We start from the raw sequence: 17,429 nt of genomic DNA, 5'->3' as shown, positions 1-17,429 counted from the left end.
GTCTGCCACAGCTCCAGTAACATTGTAACGTATGTGCTATTTCAAACTGATCACTTCTAGGCTGTAATTGCATCCAATGGTTCACTGACTCCAAAATTCAAATATATCCAGAAGTTAAGAGCGAACAGGTAAGCTGTACTCTTGTCTCAGCTGTCCACCTTATTGTGATGAATGCTGTGTAAATCGTAAGTATTAGAAATGTCAACTATTGCAGTGTTGCACTGAGCTTAGTTTTGTGGCATCTGATAACTTGGGGAGTAATTTATTGTGTTTCACTGAAATAATGAAATTATTTTAAATTGGATGTTTTCCATTGCTTTTTTTTTGCAGTTGGCGACTTACAGACTCATAGAGATGTATAGCATGGAAACAGACCCTTCGGTCCAACTTGTCCATGCTGACCAGATATCAGAAATAAATCTTGTCCCATTTGCCAGCGCTTGGCTCATATCCCTCGAAACCCATCCAGATGACTTTTAAATGTTGTAATTGTACCAGCCTCCACCACTTCCTTTGGCAGCTCATTCCATACACACACCACCCTCTGCATGAAACGGTTGCCCCTGAGTCCCTCTTAAATCTCTCCCCTCTCACCGTAAACCTATGCCCTCTAGTTCTGGACTTCCCTACCCTGAGGAAAAGCCCTTGTCTATTTACTCTATCCATGCCCCTCATGATTTTATAAACCTCTAGAAGGTCTTAAACCTAAGGATGTCGTGTAAGTGTTTTTGACTGAGCTGGGATCTCGGGAGCATTTTAAAAATGAAGCATGGGGATCCTTAATCCAGGATTTTCACCCCATTCCCAGTGTTTCTGATTTTCTGGGATTTTTTTTTATGGGTGGCCTGCTGACTTCTATTGTGGAAAACAACTCCTCCCACTCCTCAGCAGTTTCCATGGAGTCAGCCAACTTTCTAAAACACTGGGATTCATTTCATGTCAAAGGTGTTATTAAAGGATGGCATGGTGGTTGGCACTGCTGCCTCACAAGCGCCAGAGACCCGGGTTCCAATCCCGCCTCAGGCAACTGTCTGTGTGGAGTTTACACATTCTCCCCGTGTCTGCATGGGTTTCCTCTGGGTGTTCCGGTTTCCTCCCACAGTCTAAAGATGTGCAGGTTAGGTGAATTGGCCATGCTAAATTGCCCGTGGCGTCAGGTGAAGGGGTAAACGTAGGGGAATGGGTCTGAGTGGGTTGCTCTTCGGAGGGTCGGTGTGGGCTTGTTGGGCCGAAAGGCCTGTTTCCACACTGTAAGTAATCTAATCTAAACTCTAGTCTGCCTGAGAGAACATCCTCCTCATGATATGTCAAGATATGCCCCTCCTTCCACACCCTACACTCCAGCTGTCCGTTGTGCAAAGGCCGGGCACTCTGCACATTGCAGAACAAACATACTGCAGTGAAAGTTGGGGGAGGGGGCACAGAGCAGATGTAAAGCCAGGTTGAAGGTGCAATCAGATATGGAAGGAATGTGAAGGTCAGTAGAAAACACGGGCTGTAGAAAACACGGGCTGGATTCTGCACATGAGAAGTCTAGAAAGCTATATTATTATATATTATAATGTAAGAGCTTGACTGGTAAGGTGGATCAATTTAGAGCATTGATCAGCATATGGGAATATGATTTTGTTGCAATCACTGAGACATGGTTGAAGGGAGTACAGGACTGGCAGCTCATCATTCCAGGATATCGAAGTTTCAGACACAATAGTGGGGGTTGGAATGGGATGGGAGCACAGTAAGAGGGGTAGCGAAATTATATTATTGATAAAGGAAACTGTTTACTGCAGAAATGAGGGAGGATGCCTTAGCAGGTTTTTCAAATGCTGCCTTATAGGGGAGATTACTTTGCTGGGGTTATACTCCAGACCTCTTACAAATCTTCTCAAAACCCGAAGACCTCTTAACAGTCAGAGGGAGATGGAGGAGCAGATATGTTGACAAAACACAAAAAGGTGTAAGAGAAACAGGGTTATAGTTTTAGGGAACTTTTACTTTGCTGGGATTGTCCTAGTGTGAAAGGATGAGACAGGGTGGAATGTTTAATGTATATCCAGCAGAACCTTTTGCACTAGTACATAGGTAGACCCAAGTAGGCAGGCAGACTTAGATTTTTAAAGATTTGTTTATTATCACGTAGATAGGGCAGTGCTGAACCTATTCCTAGGGAATGAAGCCAGTCAAGTGCTTGAAATTTGAGTGGGGGGTGGGGTATTATTTGGAGATAGTGACCATAGCTCTAGCTTCAAGGTCATTATAGAAAGGGGTAAGGATAATGCAGAAATTAAGTATCTAAATTGGGGGAAGGCTGATTTCAATGTTATTACACAGAATCTGGCAAACATAGACTTGGAGCAGCTACTTGCATGTAAGTCTACATTTGGAAAATGGGAGTGTTTTTAAAAAGTGGCGTAGTGAAAATTCAGAGCAAGCGTGTTCCTCTTAAGAGCAAAGGCAGCAAGTTCAGGGAACCTCGCATATGTCAAAACACATTTTAGAGTGTTTGATAAAGAAAAAGACTGAAGCATGTGTCAGGTATGCATTAAAAAAGGGGAGGCTGTTCAAAAGTATAAAAAGGAAATTATACATAGCCCTATGTATAATTTGACAGATGGGACCAAGGAAAATACCAAGACTTTTTGTATGTATATTGAAAGCAAGAGAATTACTGGGGAAAGAGTGGGATCTGTTCGACATTAAGGAGGCTATATGTGCATAGAGATCTTAAATATATACTTTGTATCTGTATTCACACAGGGGAAAGACACTGCCGCTCGGGATATCAGTTGGGATGCTGAGGTTCTAGAACATGTTAAGATTAATAAGAATGAATTATAAGATGCATTAGCGGTCTTTAGGTACATAGATCTAGTGAGGCTGATGAGAAGTATTTCAAGCTGCTATAGGAAGGAATGGAGGAGGTTGCTAGGGCCCCAATGTTTATATTTAATACTCACTAGCCTAGATGACTGGAAGATAGTAAACATGGTTCCTTCATTCAAGAAGGGCAGCATGGATTAACCATGTAATTATAGACCAGTTAGTCTGACATCAGTGATAGGGAAATTATTGGAAAAAATTCTGAAAGACAGGATCAATACTTAAAAAGACAGGAATTGAGCACAGATTTGTTCAAGGCAGGTCTTGTTTGACTAAATTGATTGAGATTTTTGAAAAGGTGACTAAATATATTGATTAGGGTAGTGCAATTGGTGTGGTTTATATGGACTACAGAAATGGATCTTTGACATTGAAGGCTGGTCCGAATGGTAAGAGCCCATGGGATCCATGGCACGTTGGCAAACTGCATCCAAAATTGGCTTACAAACAGGTGGCAAAGGGACGGTGGAGGGTTCATATGATTGGAAGCCTGTGACCCAGTGGTGAAAACAAGGGTGAGTGATGGGACCCTTGCTTTTATTACAAACATTAATAACTTGCATATGAATGTAGAAAGTTTAATTAATAAGTTTCAGACGACTCAAAAATTTGTGTTGTTGATCGGAGATTGGTCTCAGAATACATCTGATATTGATCAACTAGTAAATTGGGTAGAGCGATGTCAGATTGAATTTGATTCTGTTAAGTGCAAGGGGATGCATTTTGAAAGGTCTGATAAAGGGAAGGATATACAATTGAATGATATATCCTTGGGCAAGGAACAAAGGGATCTTGATGTAAACATCCATAGATCCCTGAAGGTGTCAGCACAAATAGACAGGACAATATTGAAGACATATGGGATGTTTATCTTCGTTAACTGGGGCTCCTCCTAGAATATAGCAGGAAGGAAGTCTTGTTACAACTTTATAAAACATTGATTAGACCACAGATAGAATTTGAGAGACAGATTGGCCATTTACATGTTCTACTGGTGGTCCAGATTTAACCCTAGCCAGCTAAGGTTTCCCAGCCCTGGGACATTCGACACCTTAAAGGAAGCGGGGCCAGGTTCAGCTAGAAAATAATTACTTTTTCTGCACTGCTTGTGGACCCAGAGGTGTACGTCCAAACTATGAAGCTTCATCACACAGCATCCATCCCTATCAAACCTTCTGTCTACACTAAGACCTCCAGGATTGATTGTAGTCCCTCACCAACACTAGGGTTGGAATTGGGCTTAAGGAGCAGCGTATTATCTTTGAATTTGACAATCTACAGTCTTCTGGAATCATCTTTAAATTTTGATCATAATATCTGCCTCTGTCTTGTTCTATGTGTTCATCTTTTACCTTTGTTCTGTTTTGCTAAGTTGGCTTCATTTTGTTTCTTTCTTTGTTCCTTCATGTTGTATGCAGATGGTGTTTAAGTAGCAATTCGTGTCACATTTGGACATAATCTGTTTCTTCAATATATCCATCAACATTCTTTTTGACTGTTGCAGCATGTAATCTTTTGTTACTTAATCTGCCCTAGCCTTGGACCTTTTACAGATTTCCTTGGTGCTTCCTGACCTCCTCCCCTCCCACTAACTTAGAAACTCGATGTAAAGTAATGAAGAGGAATTGAAATGCAAGGTCACTGACTTTTAAAAGACAAACTCCATTTATCCCCAGGGATACTGCCTTATTTGTTTTTTATTTCCAGTTTATTCTTATTTTCAGATATCTAGCATCTTCAATAGTTTGTTTTTGTATTTAGTATTGGGTCAACCTGCTCTAGAGTCCTCACTACCCAACTGGAAGATAAATCTATCAGTCAGATTAACTGTCAGCGAGGACCCTGTCAAGTATGAAAGACATACAGTATTTAGTTTCATTTATCTCCCCTCACCTGCCTAGGTAGCTTGTCCTGCTGATATCCCAGACATAGGCAGTATGTCATATAATCTCATGAATTTTATTTGGTGCCACACTTATCGATTTTAAAATCAATTTTGGATCAAATAGAATTTCAAATTAAGTTTATCTGTTTGCATGCAGTTTGTACATGTTTTTCTCTAACAATCCTTGGAACTGTGTCATTTGACAGTCTGCCACTTCTCTAACCTGCATTCTGGTGTTTTAGGGAGTCTGCTCAAATTAGGAACATGAGTGCAAAAGGTCGGGTGTTGTTACTTGGTTCCGGTTATGTATCAGGACCAGTCTTGGAGTATTTCACCAGGGACACGGATATTGAGGTGACTGTAGGTAAGCACCCCTTTCGTACGTTTTAAAGTTTGCTTTTATTGGGTTTTGCTTTAGTCGTCATATTGGCCTGGCAGCTATGTGTAATAACATGGAAAATGAACTCAAGAAAATTCCCTCTGGTATTTCTGTTGAAATTGTCAATGGATGGAAACAAAGATGAGCAAAGTAAGTATTTTTGAAAATGTTCACTGTGTAGTAATTTTTCATGAATGGAAAATTAAAATTATTGGTGACCTTAAAGGGAAAACTGTAGCAGCAATTAAAAACTCTAGAAATACACAGCAACTCACTCATTGCCAAAAAGAAAAAAATGGAGATTACTATTTTTTTTGATGTTTCCATAGTAATGTGTTTCAACAGTAATGCATTTCGCAACTCCATGGGAAGTTTGGTCAAAATATGTGAATATACCTTTTCTCTCCCTAATTGGAGTAATTAAAAACATTGTTCTACTTCTCAAACATTCTTACAAGCACTGCTCCTGCTCAGTTTACACCATAATTGTCTCCTGCATTTTTAAATTTAAAACAAAGAAGTTCAGAAAAAGTTGCTCTTTATCAATCCAATGCACATTCCAGGGTTTTCAAAAAAAAAGACAGTCCTGAATCTCTGAAATAAGTGAGCTGATCCAAAAGGTTGGAGCTGATAAATGAGTATCAGTTAAGCTATGATTAATAGTTAAGCTATTGATCACGAAGGAAGGGGGTGAGAAGTGATCTGGGCTAAGGACAGTGAAGGAACAGTAATAGGTATATTCAAGTCAGGATAATGAGTGGCTTGAAGAGCAACCTGAAGGTGGTGATGTTCCCATGTATTTGTCCTCTTAGATGATTGTGGTCATGGGTTTGGAAGGTGCTATCTAAGAAGCCTTGGTGAATCTTGTAGATGGTACGCACTGCTGCTACTGAGCATCGGTAGTAGAAGGAGTGGATGTTTGTAGATGTACTGCCAATTGAGACTTGGATGGTGTCAGGCCTTTTAGAATTGCTTGGAGCTGTACTCATGCAGTCAGGCAAAAGGAGAGTATTCCTTCACGCCCCTAACTTGTACATTCTGCGTGGCACACAATCTTTGTGCGGCCAAGAGGTGAGTTCCTCACTGTAGGGTTCTTAGCCTCTGACCTGTTGTTGGAACCACTGCTTTAATATGACTAGTCCATTTTAGTTTCTGCTTAATGGTAAACCACCCCACCCCCACCCCCCTCATCTCCACCCACCCCCCCCGCAACCCCACCCCCACAACCCCACCAAGGATATTGATCTTGGGGATTGAGTGATGGTTAACACCATTGAATGTCTAGCAATGATGATTAGATTCTCTTTTTGGAGATTATCAATGCCTGCCACTTATGTATCATGAATGCTACTTGCTACTTTCAGCCCAGTCTGGATATGTCCAGGTCTCCTTCCAGGTGCTCCCTTCATTTGGCCATGGACTGCTTCAGTAGCGTCCTACAATGATCAATGTTGGATCTGCAAGCATTCAGCATATTTATTTGCAAGTAAGAAGATGAGGCAGAAAGCCACGTGTTCAGTTTTGCTAATGGTGTAAATGCAGTTGGCATTTATTTTGTGTCAGGAGAAAGTTAGGACTGCAGATGCTGGAGATCAGAGTCAAGAGTGTGGGGCTGGAAAGGAACAGCAGGTCAGGCACCATCCGAGGAGCAGGAGAATCGATATTTCGGGCATAAGCCCTTCATCAGGAATTTATTTTGTGTTCATGAGTTGTGATTGTTAATGTCAAGACTGACATTTATTGTCCAACCCTAATTATCCTTTTTCAAAAACGGTCGTGATGAGCCTTTTTGAACTGTTTGACTTTCTACTTTAAATATTCTCAGATCTTTTTATGCCAAACCTGATTAAGATCTCCTGAAAAATTGAATCTCCAACAGTGTAGCATTCCTCAGTGTGGTATGAGAGTGTCAGTTTAGATTTTGAAATCAAACTTCTGGGTTAAGACTTAAACACACAAACGTTTGAGGTGAGAGATTTGAGTGCTCTCAATGTCAAAGATGCCACACACAAAGGAATAAGGACTGAGCATTTGCTGAATAAAATGAAGAGTTTGAACATGTACAAGAACTGCTTTAATATCTCCCTTCAAAATATGTAATGTTAGTTGGAAAACTGAACAAGAAAAAACTTTTAGGAGAATTCTTATGATTGTATTTTGTATACCTCATATTTTTTTAATTTGAGCAGATAACAAGAAATTAAGCTAATGTCTGATTTTATTTTGTTCGACAGCATCCGCACTCCAAGACCAGTTAGAAAAACTGACTGCTAATTACAACCACACAACTCCAGTTACACTAGACATGAAGAAGGATAGAGACAAACTTGCCTCACTGGTGAAATCCCATGACCTTGTGATCAGGTTAGTTCATTGTCTTTGTAAGGCCTAATGTCCCCTTTTTCTTTTCCGTCTTTTGTCTTCTTCCTTCCTTGGTGTCAAGGTAAAGCTGGTTGCTTACTCTCCTCCACCTGTTAGTCACCCATTTCTTTTCTAATTTCACTGTGCTAAAGCCACTCTTACCACAGTGTCTTTCCAGCTAATCTTAAACCATGCTCACCATGTCCTTCATGGTAATCTCACCTCTGTCATTTGTTTCACGTTTCCACTCTCATTCAACAACTGATGACAACACCATTTCAGTGTCCAGTTGGCTACTTCCCTCAATGTTCCCGTTGTCTTCACTGACTTCCCCCCTCCCCCCCCCCCCCCCCCCCCCTGCCACCAGCCTCTGGGCCCCATATTCTCTAAAGATGTGCAGGTTAGGTGAATTGGCCATGCTACATTGCTCATAGTGTTAAGGGAAGTATGAGTTAGGTGCATTAGTTAGGGATAAATGTAGAATAATAGGCGTCTGGGTGACGTTTGGAGGGTTGGTGTGGACTTGCTGGGCTAAATGGCCTGTTTCCACACTGTAGAGATTCTAAGGTTACTGGTTCCTGAAATTATCCTTTCTTGTCACTCCAGGCATCTATCTCCGCATCCACATTGGATCATGTTCCTCTCTTCTTGACCCTGTCTAATTTTCTGCACTATTTGCTTTTCAACAAGCTCCCCAATGGAAATGTCTTCCTTCTTTCTAATCTGGCAATCACCTTGCTAAGTAAATGAGTGCATTCAAACTTGTTCTTTCAATGATAGAATTTCATCTGTTTTAGGGATCTGTTTCACGATGTTCCTTTAGTGTAGTATATTGGTGTTTTGCTGAATAGAGCCCTGGAACAGTGGGAAGTTAGCCATACTGCTATGGTGCTGTTTCAGTGCATAATGGAAAGATTCCTGATTACAACTGAAGAGTTTAGAGAGAGAACTGAAAAGATATAGTGGTTCCTTCCAGGGATGGGAGACCTTAATAGGATCTCCCAATAGTGTTGATTTTTGGGATAAATAAGAGAATAATGGAGAAGGGCTACATGTGGGGATGATTAAGAGAAAGTTTTGTACACTATTATCACTTGTCAGCTTCTACCTGAATAATTACTGCAAATTGCTGATTTGGAGGAATTTGTCACTGGTTCCCTTATCTCTCATCTGCCACCAGCCTACACTGTATGTTACAGCCCTGCCCTCCCTGTCACAGATTCTCCTGCCCCTCTACCTGGTCTGTCACAAACCGAAGCTGCCCATTGGTTGGTGCTCTAAAACAATCTTGATGACTTTTTTTGTACCCTCATGTAGTTTGCTGCCTGGTGTTTTTCATCCCGTGGTGCTGAAGGAATGCATCGAACAAAAAGTGAACATGGTGACAGCAAGCTACCAGTCTCCTGAAATGAAAGAAATGCACCAAAGGTTGGTAATGCTGAAAGAGCCAGTTACTCAAAAGTGAAGCTTTACCCGTTGTTCCTTTTAGTCTCTGCTATTGAACTTCCAGCTGAATGGAATGCTATTTAGCTTTGTATTTGTCAAGTGTATTCACTTTGCCTGAAAAGAAATCTTATAAAATGTATGTAAGTTCCCTAGTGTACCAAGTTTTGAGAGATTTCAACACAGTAAGTTAGGAAGAACAGTTTTGAGTGGCAGCAAGTAGAGGGTGTGAATTTATCACCAAATGAATGAAAGGAGAGTTTAAGATTGCTACTTAGAGGATTAATAGGATTTGGCATACTGTAGCAGTAATGGACCTAAATCTATGTAATTTTCAAAGCAGAATATTCAAAATTTTGGCCAAGAAAGGGATTTAAGGTAAGAGACCAGAGTTTAGCAGCCTTCTACAAATGGCTGGGAGGTGCTGGTGATGGGGTGAGGAAAAATAGCATGCGAGGGGAGGTGGTCAGGAAATGTCAAGGAAAGATGGTAAACAGGGTTCCTGCTGTCTTGTTACATGTTATCCTGTCAGCCTTCTGGTTAGGTGCTAGAAGGGCTGGGAAGGTATAGTAGCAACTCATTGGCTCCTAGTGTCCCATAAATAATGGAGGCAGGGCTATCCCTCGTTATTCAGACTGTTGTCAGGACCCTTTGCCATGCTGATAAAATTTCACGAGTTATACAATTTTAGCAGTGAGCACAGATAAGCACAAAAAGCAGTACGGCTTCTTGTGCTGTCAAATCCTGTAACTATACAGAGCTGCTTTGTGCAAAACATGACAGAAGATGTGACCTTGCTGGCTAATCTAAGAACGATACATTTACAAGGTAACCTGGTATGAGTAACGAATAACTTTTTAAAAGAAATAATGACAACTCATAAACACCCTGACTATAACATGTAGTATCACTGAAAGTGCAATATGACATAGACTTGTCATAGCTTAAGCTGAAGGCATATACAACACTTCATTGCTTGCATGGTGCAAAATTAGAAATAAGATGTAGCATTTATGTAATGCAGAGAGACTGGATAACTGTGAATACGTTTTGGAGTTGTTTACCCTCCTCCAATTCCTCAGTCTTGACTCCACTAGCATCTCATTCACTGGAGCGCAGCCATGATCATATTGAATGACGGAGACTGCTTGAGGGGCTGATGGCCTACCCCTGTTCCTTATGGACACGTTATCCTTCCTTTCCCCACTCCAGCCAATGCATTTTGCTTTTCTCCCATTTTGTTCAAGCTGTCATGTTCCCCCTTCCCCAGTCCACCTTGATATTCTCAATCCTTCTGTTTGCTGGCTTCTGGCATCTGTTGGAGTGGCTCAGACTCCATGCTACTGCTGTCACAGGGGGATTGAAATCTGCTGCAGGCACTGAGCGATGTTTTGTTCATGATTTGCAATTATGGAAATGATTCCTGACAACAGAGTGCAACAATATTCAGACTGATAACTGCAGTGGCAGATAACAATGACAATCAGTGTAATTTGCATAGCAACAAGTGAACACCGAATCTAAAACTCAGACATCTGAGTATAATGTTTGTCATGTACTTTGCTAATCATTAACCATTTGCTATCTGTACTTGCTTGGAATTTGATGTTTTGTTCAATTCCTGTTAGATCTAAACTTAACTTTGTGTGGTTAAGTGCTGTGTTTTGAGTTGTACTGTAACCTTCATGGATTTGGTTCCTCTAATCAACTGCTCACAAGATCATGAACTGCTAATTCAATCAATGATGATCTGTGGTCCTCTGTGCAAGGTTCGCATTCCTGGTTATCTTTGGAGGGATGATGAAAGGTCTCTCAAATGCCTTTTAGCTAGTTTTCACTCTGGCTCATCAATATTTTTAAAGTGAGAGGAGAAAGATTTTATAAGGACCTGAGGGGCAACGTTTTCACTGAGGATGGTTAGTATGTGGAATGAACCACCAGCGGAAGTTGATATATGCAGGTACAGTTACAACATTTAAAAGACATTCGGAAAGGTTTGGGGAATATGGGCCCGACGCAGGCAAATGGGTTGAGTTCAGTTTGGGAAACTTGGTCAGTATGATCGAATTGGACCAACGAGTCTGTTTCCGTGATTAATTACTCTTGTTTTTCTATTAGTTGCAGTGCAACAAGTGGGATATTTAACAGGTCCTTAACCTTGATTTCTACTAATCTGATATCGGGCTATAATGCTGGTGGAACTTTTGCCCCAATAATGGACTTCAGTACACACCAGTGGTTCACGCATGAGTATTCCTACAGAATAATTACAAACTCTAACTTATTCTCTGTCCAGAGATTTAATGATATTTACAGAACAGACTTGATCTTCTCATTTATTTCCCTCCTCACTCCCTCCTAACTTGCTCTGCAATTATCTACCTAATTGTGCTTGCCTGAGTTTACAAGATGCAAACTGCACCATAGATGCGTGGATTTAAATCCAATAGCTACCTTGATGAAAATCATTTGTAATTTCTTTTTACAGTTTAAAACTAACCCATTTAAAAACCGCGTGTAAGAGTGATGACATGCAGAGGCAACATCTCAGCACCGAGCTAGATATTATTACACTTGTATTGCAAAGTGACAAATAAATGCTTTTATCATATAACTGTTAACAATAGCATGATGATAATTAAGTATACAAATGGTGTATATGAGTGTAAACCTGTTCTAAACTTGTAATTATTAGATTAGTAGCACCAGCAATTACAGATCTACTAAGATGCCATGATCTTAGACTTTTCATAATCCATGAAGTCAATCAAACATCAGAGACCAAGCTAAAATGCAGCAGACTATTTAAGAAAAATATGCTGAACTGAGTATGAAGGAAGAATGTAACCCTTCACTTTCTTCTGCTTTCGTGGAACTAATGTTCTCTACTGGGAGAGAAAAAAATGATAGTTCAAGAGGAAAAGGGCTGGACAACTAACTCGGGATGAATCTAAACTTGTGAATGCCATCTCTGAACTGGTGAATTCTTTAGAGGATATCTCTGCTTAATTCAGCAAGCTGAAGATCTGGAGCAACTTGTATGTAAAACATATCAGATGCAGCAGGAGCAATAACAGATAAAATCAGCTTAATTTCAAAACAATGCTGGAGAAAATGCCAGACCTTGCAAAAATAGCTGAAAATGCAGAGCACACAAAAAAGATCTATAAATAAGTATGTAAGTTAGTTTGCTGAGCTTGAAGGTTTGTTGTCAGACGTTTTGTCACCATCCTAGGTAACACCATCAGTGAGAGTCTCTGGTGAAGCACTGGAGATATGCTTCAGTTAACTTCGGAAGAAATCATGCTAACACCCACAAATGGAGCTGCATCAAGACATTATTTCAATGAGCTACGTCACACTGCAGCACCCAAGAACTACAAAAAGCAGAAGGAAAAATATCGATACAATGTTTTCAAGGAAAACAGGTACTCAATAAATACAATCCACCAATCTCTCTGAAACAAACCCAAACAAGCAGACATGATGCAACCAAAAACTATAGCCACATTACCTTACATATCAGAAATGACTTCCAGACTACTCAGACCCTTTGGCATCATGTTAGCCCACAAACCTACCAACACACTTAAACAGCGACTAATGAAACTAAAGGATCCACTGGTTACCATCAACATCATTTACAAGATGCCATGCGAGAACTGTAAAAAAACACGACATCGGACAAACTAGCAGGAAACTTGCCACCAGGATACACAAACACCAATTGGCTACCAAAGACACGACACACTATCGCTAGTTTCTATGCATAGAGATAAAGAAGGACACCACTTTGACTGGGATAACACACGCACACTCATCCTAGGACAGGTGTAACAAAGACATGCACGAGAATTTTTAGAGGCATGGCATTCTAACCAGAACTCCATCAATAAACACATCGCTTTAGACCCTATCAACCTTCCCGTGAAAAAAACCGGAAATGCCATCACCCACCTTAAGAAACCAAGATCTATAAATAAAGAGGCGGGACATACCACCAGCACTTCACCAGAGATTCTCACTGATGAGGTTACCTGGTATGGTGGCGAAACATCTGAAAACAAGCCTTCAAGCTCAGCGAGCTAACTTACATACTTATCATCAACCTGAGCTACAAATCTTCTCAAAAATCGCTAGCATCTATAAATCATTAATGAGAAGGTGTGGATCTGTGTGGGATGCCCTTCTGAGGGTAGGTGTGGACTCACTGGGCCGAATGGCCTACTTCCACACTGTAGGGATTCTATGATTCTATTTTACATCAAAATAAGCTGGAAGCTCTTAAGGGACAAAATGGGGAAGAGATTCGAATCACTTGAAACAGTTTGAGAGATCAGATCCGTCAGTAGTTAATCTGGTTTGAAAAAAAAATTGTCCAGTGCTTAAGCCCAAGCAAGTTCTTAATCAGCAACTGCAGTCATGAAAGTAAAATTGAAAACGTGTTCATGAATGCCAGACAACATCACTGACAATGCCATAGATTGTCACAATCTGAGATCTGGATGCATCAACAACACTGTAGTCTTGCATGTTGTTATAAATAGTCAGACTTCCTTTTGGAAATGAGGGGAATGTTTTATGTATAGCTTATCTTTAAAATAGTTTAAAATCCTTTTTAAGGATGCCACGCGCTGTAAGTATATAACATTTAGACTCTGGGCAGTTAGTCTGTTGTGCATCTGCAGCCACATGCAGACATCAGTTGGTTTGCTGAAATAACTTGTGTGTTCCTGTTTTAAGTAAACTTAACGTGGAGCTCATCAATCCCTGGAAAGTGATTAATTATTAACCTGAGACGTATGGAAATTATTGGGAGTAAAGAAGAGCTTGGTGATTAATTTTGAACAAATCTTTTATTGTTTATACCTCATTCAGTGCGTTGGATGCTGGGATTACTGTTTTAAATGAGGTTGGCCTGGATCCGGGGATTGACCACATGCTGGCGATGAAACGCTTTGACGAGGCAAAAGAGCAAGGCTCAGTGGTGAGTACTGTTGCATGAAGCCATTTACTTCCAAAGGTGATCAACTCTCAATTTGCGTTCAGGGTATTTATGCCAGAGAATTTAAATTTTAGTTCTGTTGATTTAGTCTAAGTAGCCAAGAAAAAAATTGCTTTTCAAATCAGACTTACCTGTTAAATAGTGAAAAAATTAAATATGTGGTGATAACTACAATAATGAACACGACTTATACACGGTACTTGAATAAAATAGAAATTAAATGGGAACATTACCTACTCTGCCTTATTGTCGGACTAATTCAATGTGCATTATTTGGCTGGGGATTGGGGAAACACATCAGATTATGCAAACGTGAAGCATTGGCAATAGTTTTCATAAATTGTGTGAGTAGACAGGTTTTATTAAAAGCCATGTATACCAACAGTGAAGCACATCTTTCATCAAGTTCTAAACTGAAATGTGCGTTGCCTTTTCTGGGCCGTGATGTATGTTGCTGTAATTTCTTCTTTTTTCTTTTCATCAGATAGAGTCCTTTGTTTCATTCTGTGGAGGTCTCCCTGCCCCTGAATGTTCTGATAACCCCCTTGGGTACAAGTTTAGCTGGAGTCCGTCTGGAGCTCTGTTAAATACAGTCCGCCCTGCCATCTACTTAAAGGACGGAAAGGTAAAATATTAGTTCAACATTTTAGTTAATTATACTTGATCCCTATCTCACTGTTTCTTTCAGGCCATCCATGTCTCAGGGTCAAACAAGTCTTTTCAATAGTTAGTCCAAATATTACCACAATCAGTATCACAAAGAGCTCATCCTTTAGTAGCTTTTGAGTTGCTATGCATACAGGATCTGAAATCACATGTTAGAACATGGAGCATAGAACATTACAGCACAGTGCAACAATCTGAAGTCCATCTAACCTACACTATTCCATTATCATCCATATATTTATCCAATGACCATTTAACTGCCCTTAAAGTTGGCGAGTGTACTACTGTTGCAGGCAGTGCATTCCACGCCCTCTGAGTAAAGGACCCACCTCTGACATCTATCCTATAGTTATTACCCCCCAATTCAAAATTATGTCCCTTCGTGCTAGCCATCGCCATCCGAGGAAAAAGGTTCTCACTGTCCACCCTATCCAGTACTCTGATCATCTTGTAAAATGTTCTTAGGATTTTGTTTTAAAATGTATCTTATGCAGTTTTCCAATTTCTGAGTAGTAAAGCACTGGATTCCACTATTTGGAATGTGGCAGAGGTAGGTTTAATTGAGGTGGTTGATCATTTCAATAGAAATAATGTGCATGGTTACAGAGAAAAGGCAGGAAATTGGCATTAATTCATAATGCTTTTTTAAAAAGGCAGTGCAGATATGGACTGAATAGCCTCCTTCTGCACTATAACACTGATTCTGAGTGTATGGTGAGAAGTGGGTGGGTGGGTAGTCGATTGCCAGGAGGGTGAGGGTTATAGAGTGCCATTTGTGTTAAAGGGGTAGGGTAGCTGTTGGATGGGGGATCAAGTGTGCCTGGTGGGTCGGAAGTAAGTTGCTAGGTGATGCCATGTCGGTGGGGAGCAAGGTGCCAGGTGGGTGGTAGGTACTGGCATCAGGATGGTTAGATGAGAGCTGAAAGTGGTGAGGTAGTGAGGGTGGTCGGGTTGGCAGGTGGGTGCAGATGTGGGCTGTCAGGTCGGGGTTCAGTAGTGTTGTCAGCTCCATTCAGTTCAAGGAGTTGGATAGTGTTGGTCCTGGCATGTTTTCTTGGATCTGGGCAGTTTAGGTGTTGAAGGATTGGATGTTAGTTGGTGAGGAGTTTCAGATCCATGAAGGATCGGGTCCTGGAGAGCCACAGGTCTGGAGAACAGGTACCAGAGGGTCAATGGGAATTGGGTGTCAGGATGGGGCAGTGCTGCGATGGGGGTGATTGGAGTTGGACAGAGTGGAGTTTGAATCAGTGAACTGTCAAGGGGGACAGAGGGATGTTTCCAGATTAGGGGGATGGGTATCAGGTGCCTGTGAAGGTTTGGTAAACGTAGAGTAGCCTTTAATTCCTTTAACCCTTTTTGGGTAAGTGTTAAGAACTCTCTGACATTGCTGATTCTAGCTCAGTGTTGGGGGATGTTTTCAAGAAACTTTCAGATGCTGGGGAAACGCCCACTGAAAGTTTATATTACCTGGGTAATGTTAGAACTTCTGAATGGTCCTCAATTGTATGTTGCAACAATGAGGAAGATCTGGGCCACTGTCTTTGACTTATTTGGATGCATGTTTTCATTGAAGCAATGATTTTGGCCATTTTTCAGTCATATTCCGTTCAGAGAGCCTAATCTGTAATGACACATAAATAAACCGATAATGTATGAAACTGATATTGGGAAGCAGTGTTCTGTTAATTATTATCCTGTATGTTGTTCACCAGTAAATGTGGGATAATAGCTCACCATATGTGACATCCTTCTAAAGGCTTGTTGAGATATCCTTTGGTATTGCCAGCAAAATTATAAACTTTGCAAGTGATTTCTGAAGCTGTTATTGCACAGTAACCCAAAGGATTCTTCAGCTCACTTTTTAAACGTGTGTTTTTTTTATCTGATGTGCAGGTAGTTGACATCCCAGCTGGAGGTGCTATTCTCGACAGCGCAAGTCCAATGGCCTTCTTCCCAGGTTTCAACCTAGAGGGTATACCAAACCGAGACAGCCTCAAATACGCAACATCATATGGCATTGAATCAGCTCGTACTTTGTTACGGGGCACCCTGAGGTATAAGGTAAGAAGTTAAAAATTCAAAGTTCTCAATTCAGGGTGAAAAATTGTAAGTTATCAACAGAAAATGTGTGGAACAACTGGGACTAATTATCCAAGGCCTCGTCATGAGAATCTGATTGTTACTCTTTTATCAGGAAGAGTAACAGTAGTGCTGCTGCAGCAGCTGATCCTCAGTATGCAGTATCATCAGCCGAAAGCAATTCTCTGACGATTCAGTGCACCTTTCTATTTATCTTGGGTGAATGAGGCTGAGCCATTTTTTTTTGTTTCGTTTTTGTCAGTTGTGCTATGTAAGTTTGAACCCTGACAATGTATGACAAGGACAAAGAGAGGAACAAGATAAGGAGCATCACTAACAGAACACAGCCCTGTTTGAACCTGTTGTGCTTCTCATGCAGTTCTGATGTTGCTCTGTCATACTTACATGTCATGTTGTCATTTTTTAAAAAAGAACTCATTAAACGCCTTCAGTGGAATGTTTCCATTAGCTTAAACAGGTTCAATACTATCGTGAGATCTATGAAAGCAGTATATAATGGTCTCCTTTGGTCATGGCATTTATCTTGCAGCTGGGAAAATCATCTCAACTTTTGGATCTTGCATTCTGAACCCACACTGTGATCCTGGGTTAACCAGAAAATGCAGTCTGACCAGGGTAACACAGTCTAATACTTTTCTTGAAATGGTCAGCTGGTTGAAACTTTACATCACATACATCCTGCGGCACTGGGTCTTTCCCAGAGATAGAAT

At 40.7% G+C, this 17,429-nt stretch overlaps 1 protein-coding gene across 6 annotated transcripts in view; it reads left to right on the top strand.

The window, feature by feature from the left end:
* Window positions 1-17,429, top strand: part of aass (aminoadipate-semialdehyde synthase) — a 72,293-nt gene that overhangs the window by 42,137 nt on the left and 12,727 nt on the right. For all 6 annotated transcript variants that reach the window (XM_072552402.1, XM_072552405.1, XM_072552404.1 and 3 more), the window contains 7 exons: window positions 61-128; window positions 5,008-5,129; window positions 7,379-7,508; window positions 8,823-8,933; window positions 13,827-13,935; window positions 14,438-14,578; window positions 16,513-16,680. In XM_072552402.1, the coding sequence (XP_072408503.1) occupies window positions 61-128; window positions 5,008-5,129; window positions 7,379-7,508; window positions 8,823-8,933; window positions 13,827-13,935; window positions 14,438-14,578; window positions 16,513-16,680 (849 nt within the window). The remainder of the gene's footprint in view (window positions 1-60; window positions 129-5,007; window positions 5,130-7,378; window positions 7,509-8,822; window positions 8,934-13,826; window positions 13,936-14,437; window positions 14,579-16,512; window positions 16,681-17,429) is intronic.

The sequence above is a fragment of the Chiloscyllium punctatum genome, chromosome 32, assembly GCF_047496795.1.
Source record: "Chiloscyllium punctatum isolate Juve2018m chromosome 32, sChiPun1.3, whole genome shotgun sequence".
Taxonomy (NCBI): domain Eukaryota; kingdom Metazoa; phylum Chordata; class Chondrichthyes; order Orectolobiformes; family Hemiscylliidae; genus Chiloscyllium; species Chiloscyllium punctatum.
Note: the sequence above shows the minus strand (reverse complement) of the source record. Positions and strands in the feature narration are given on the sequence as shown.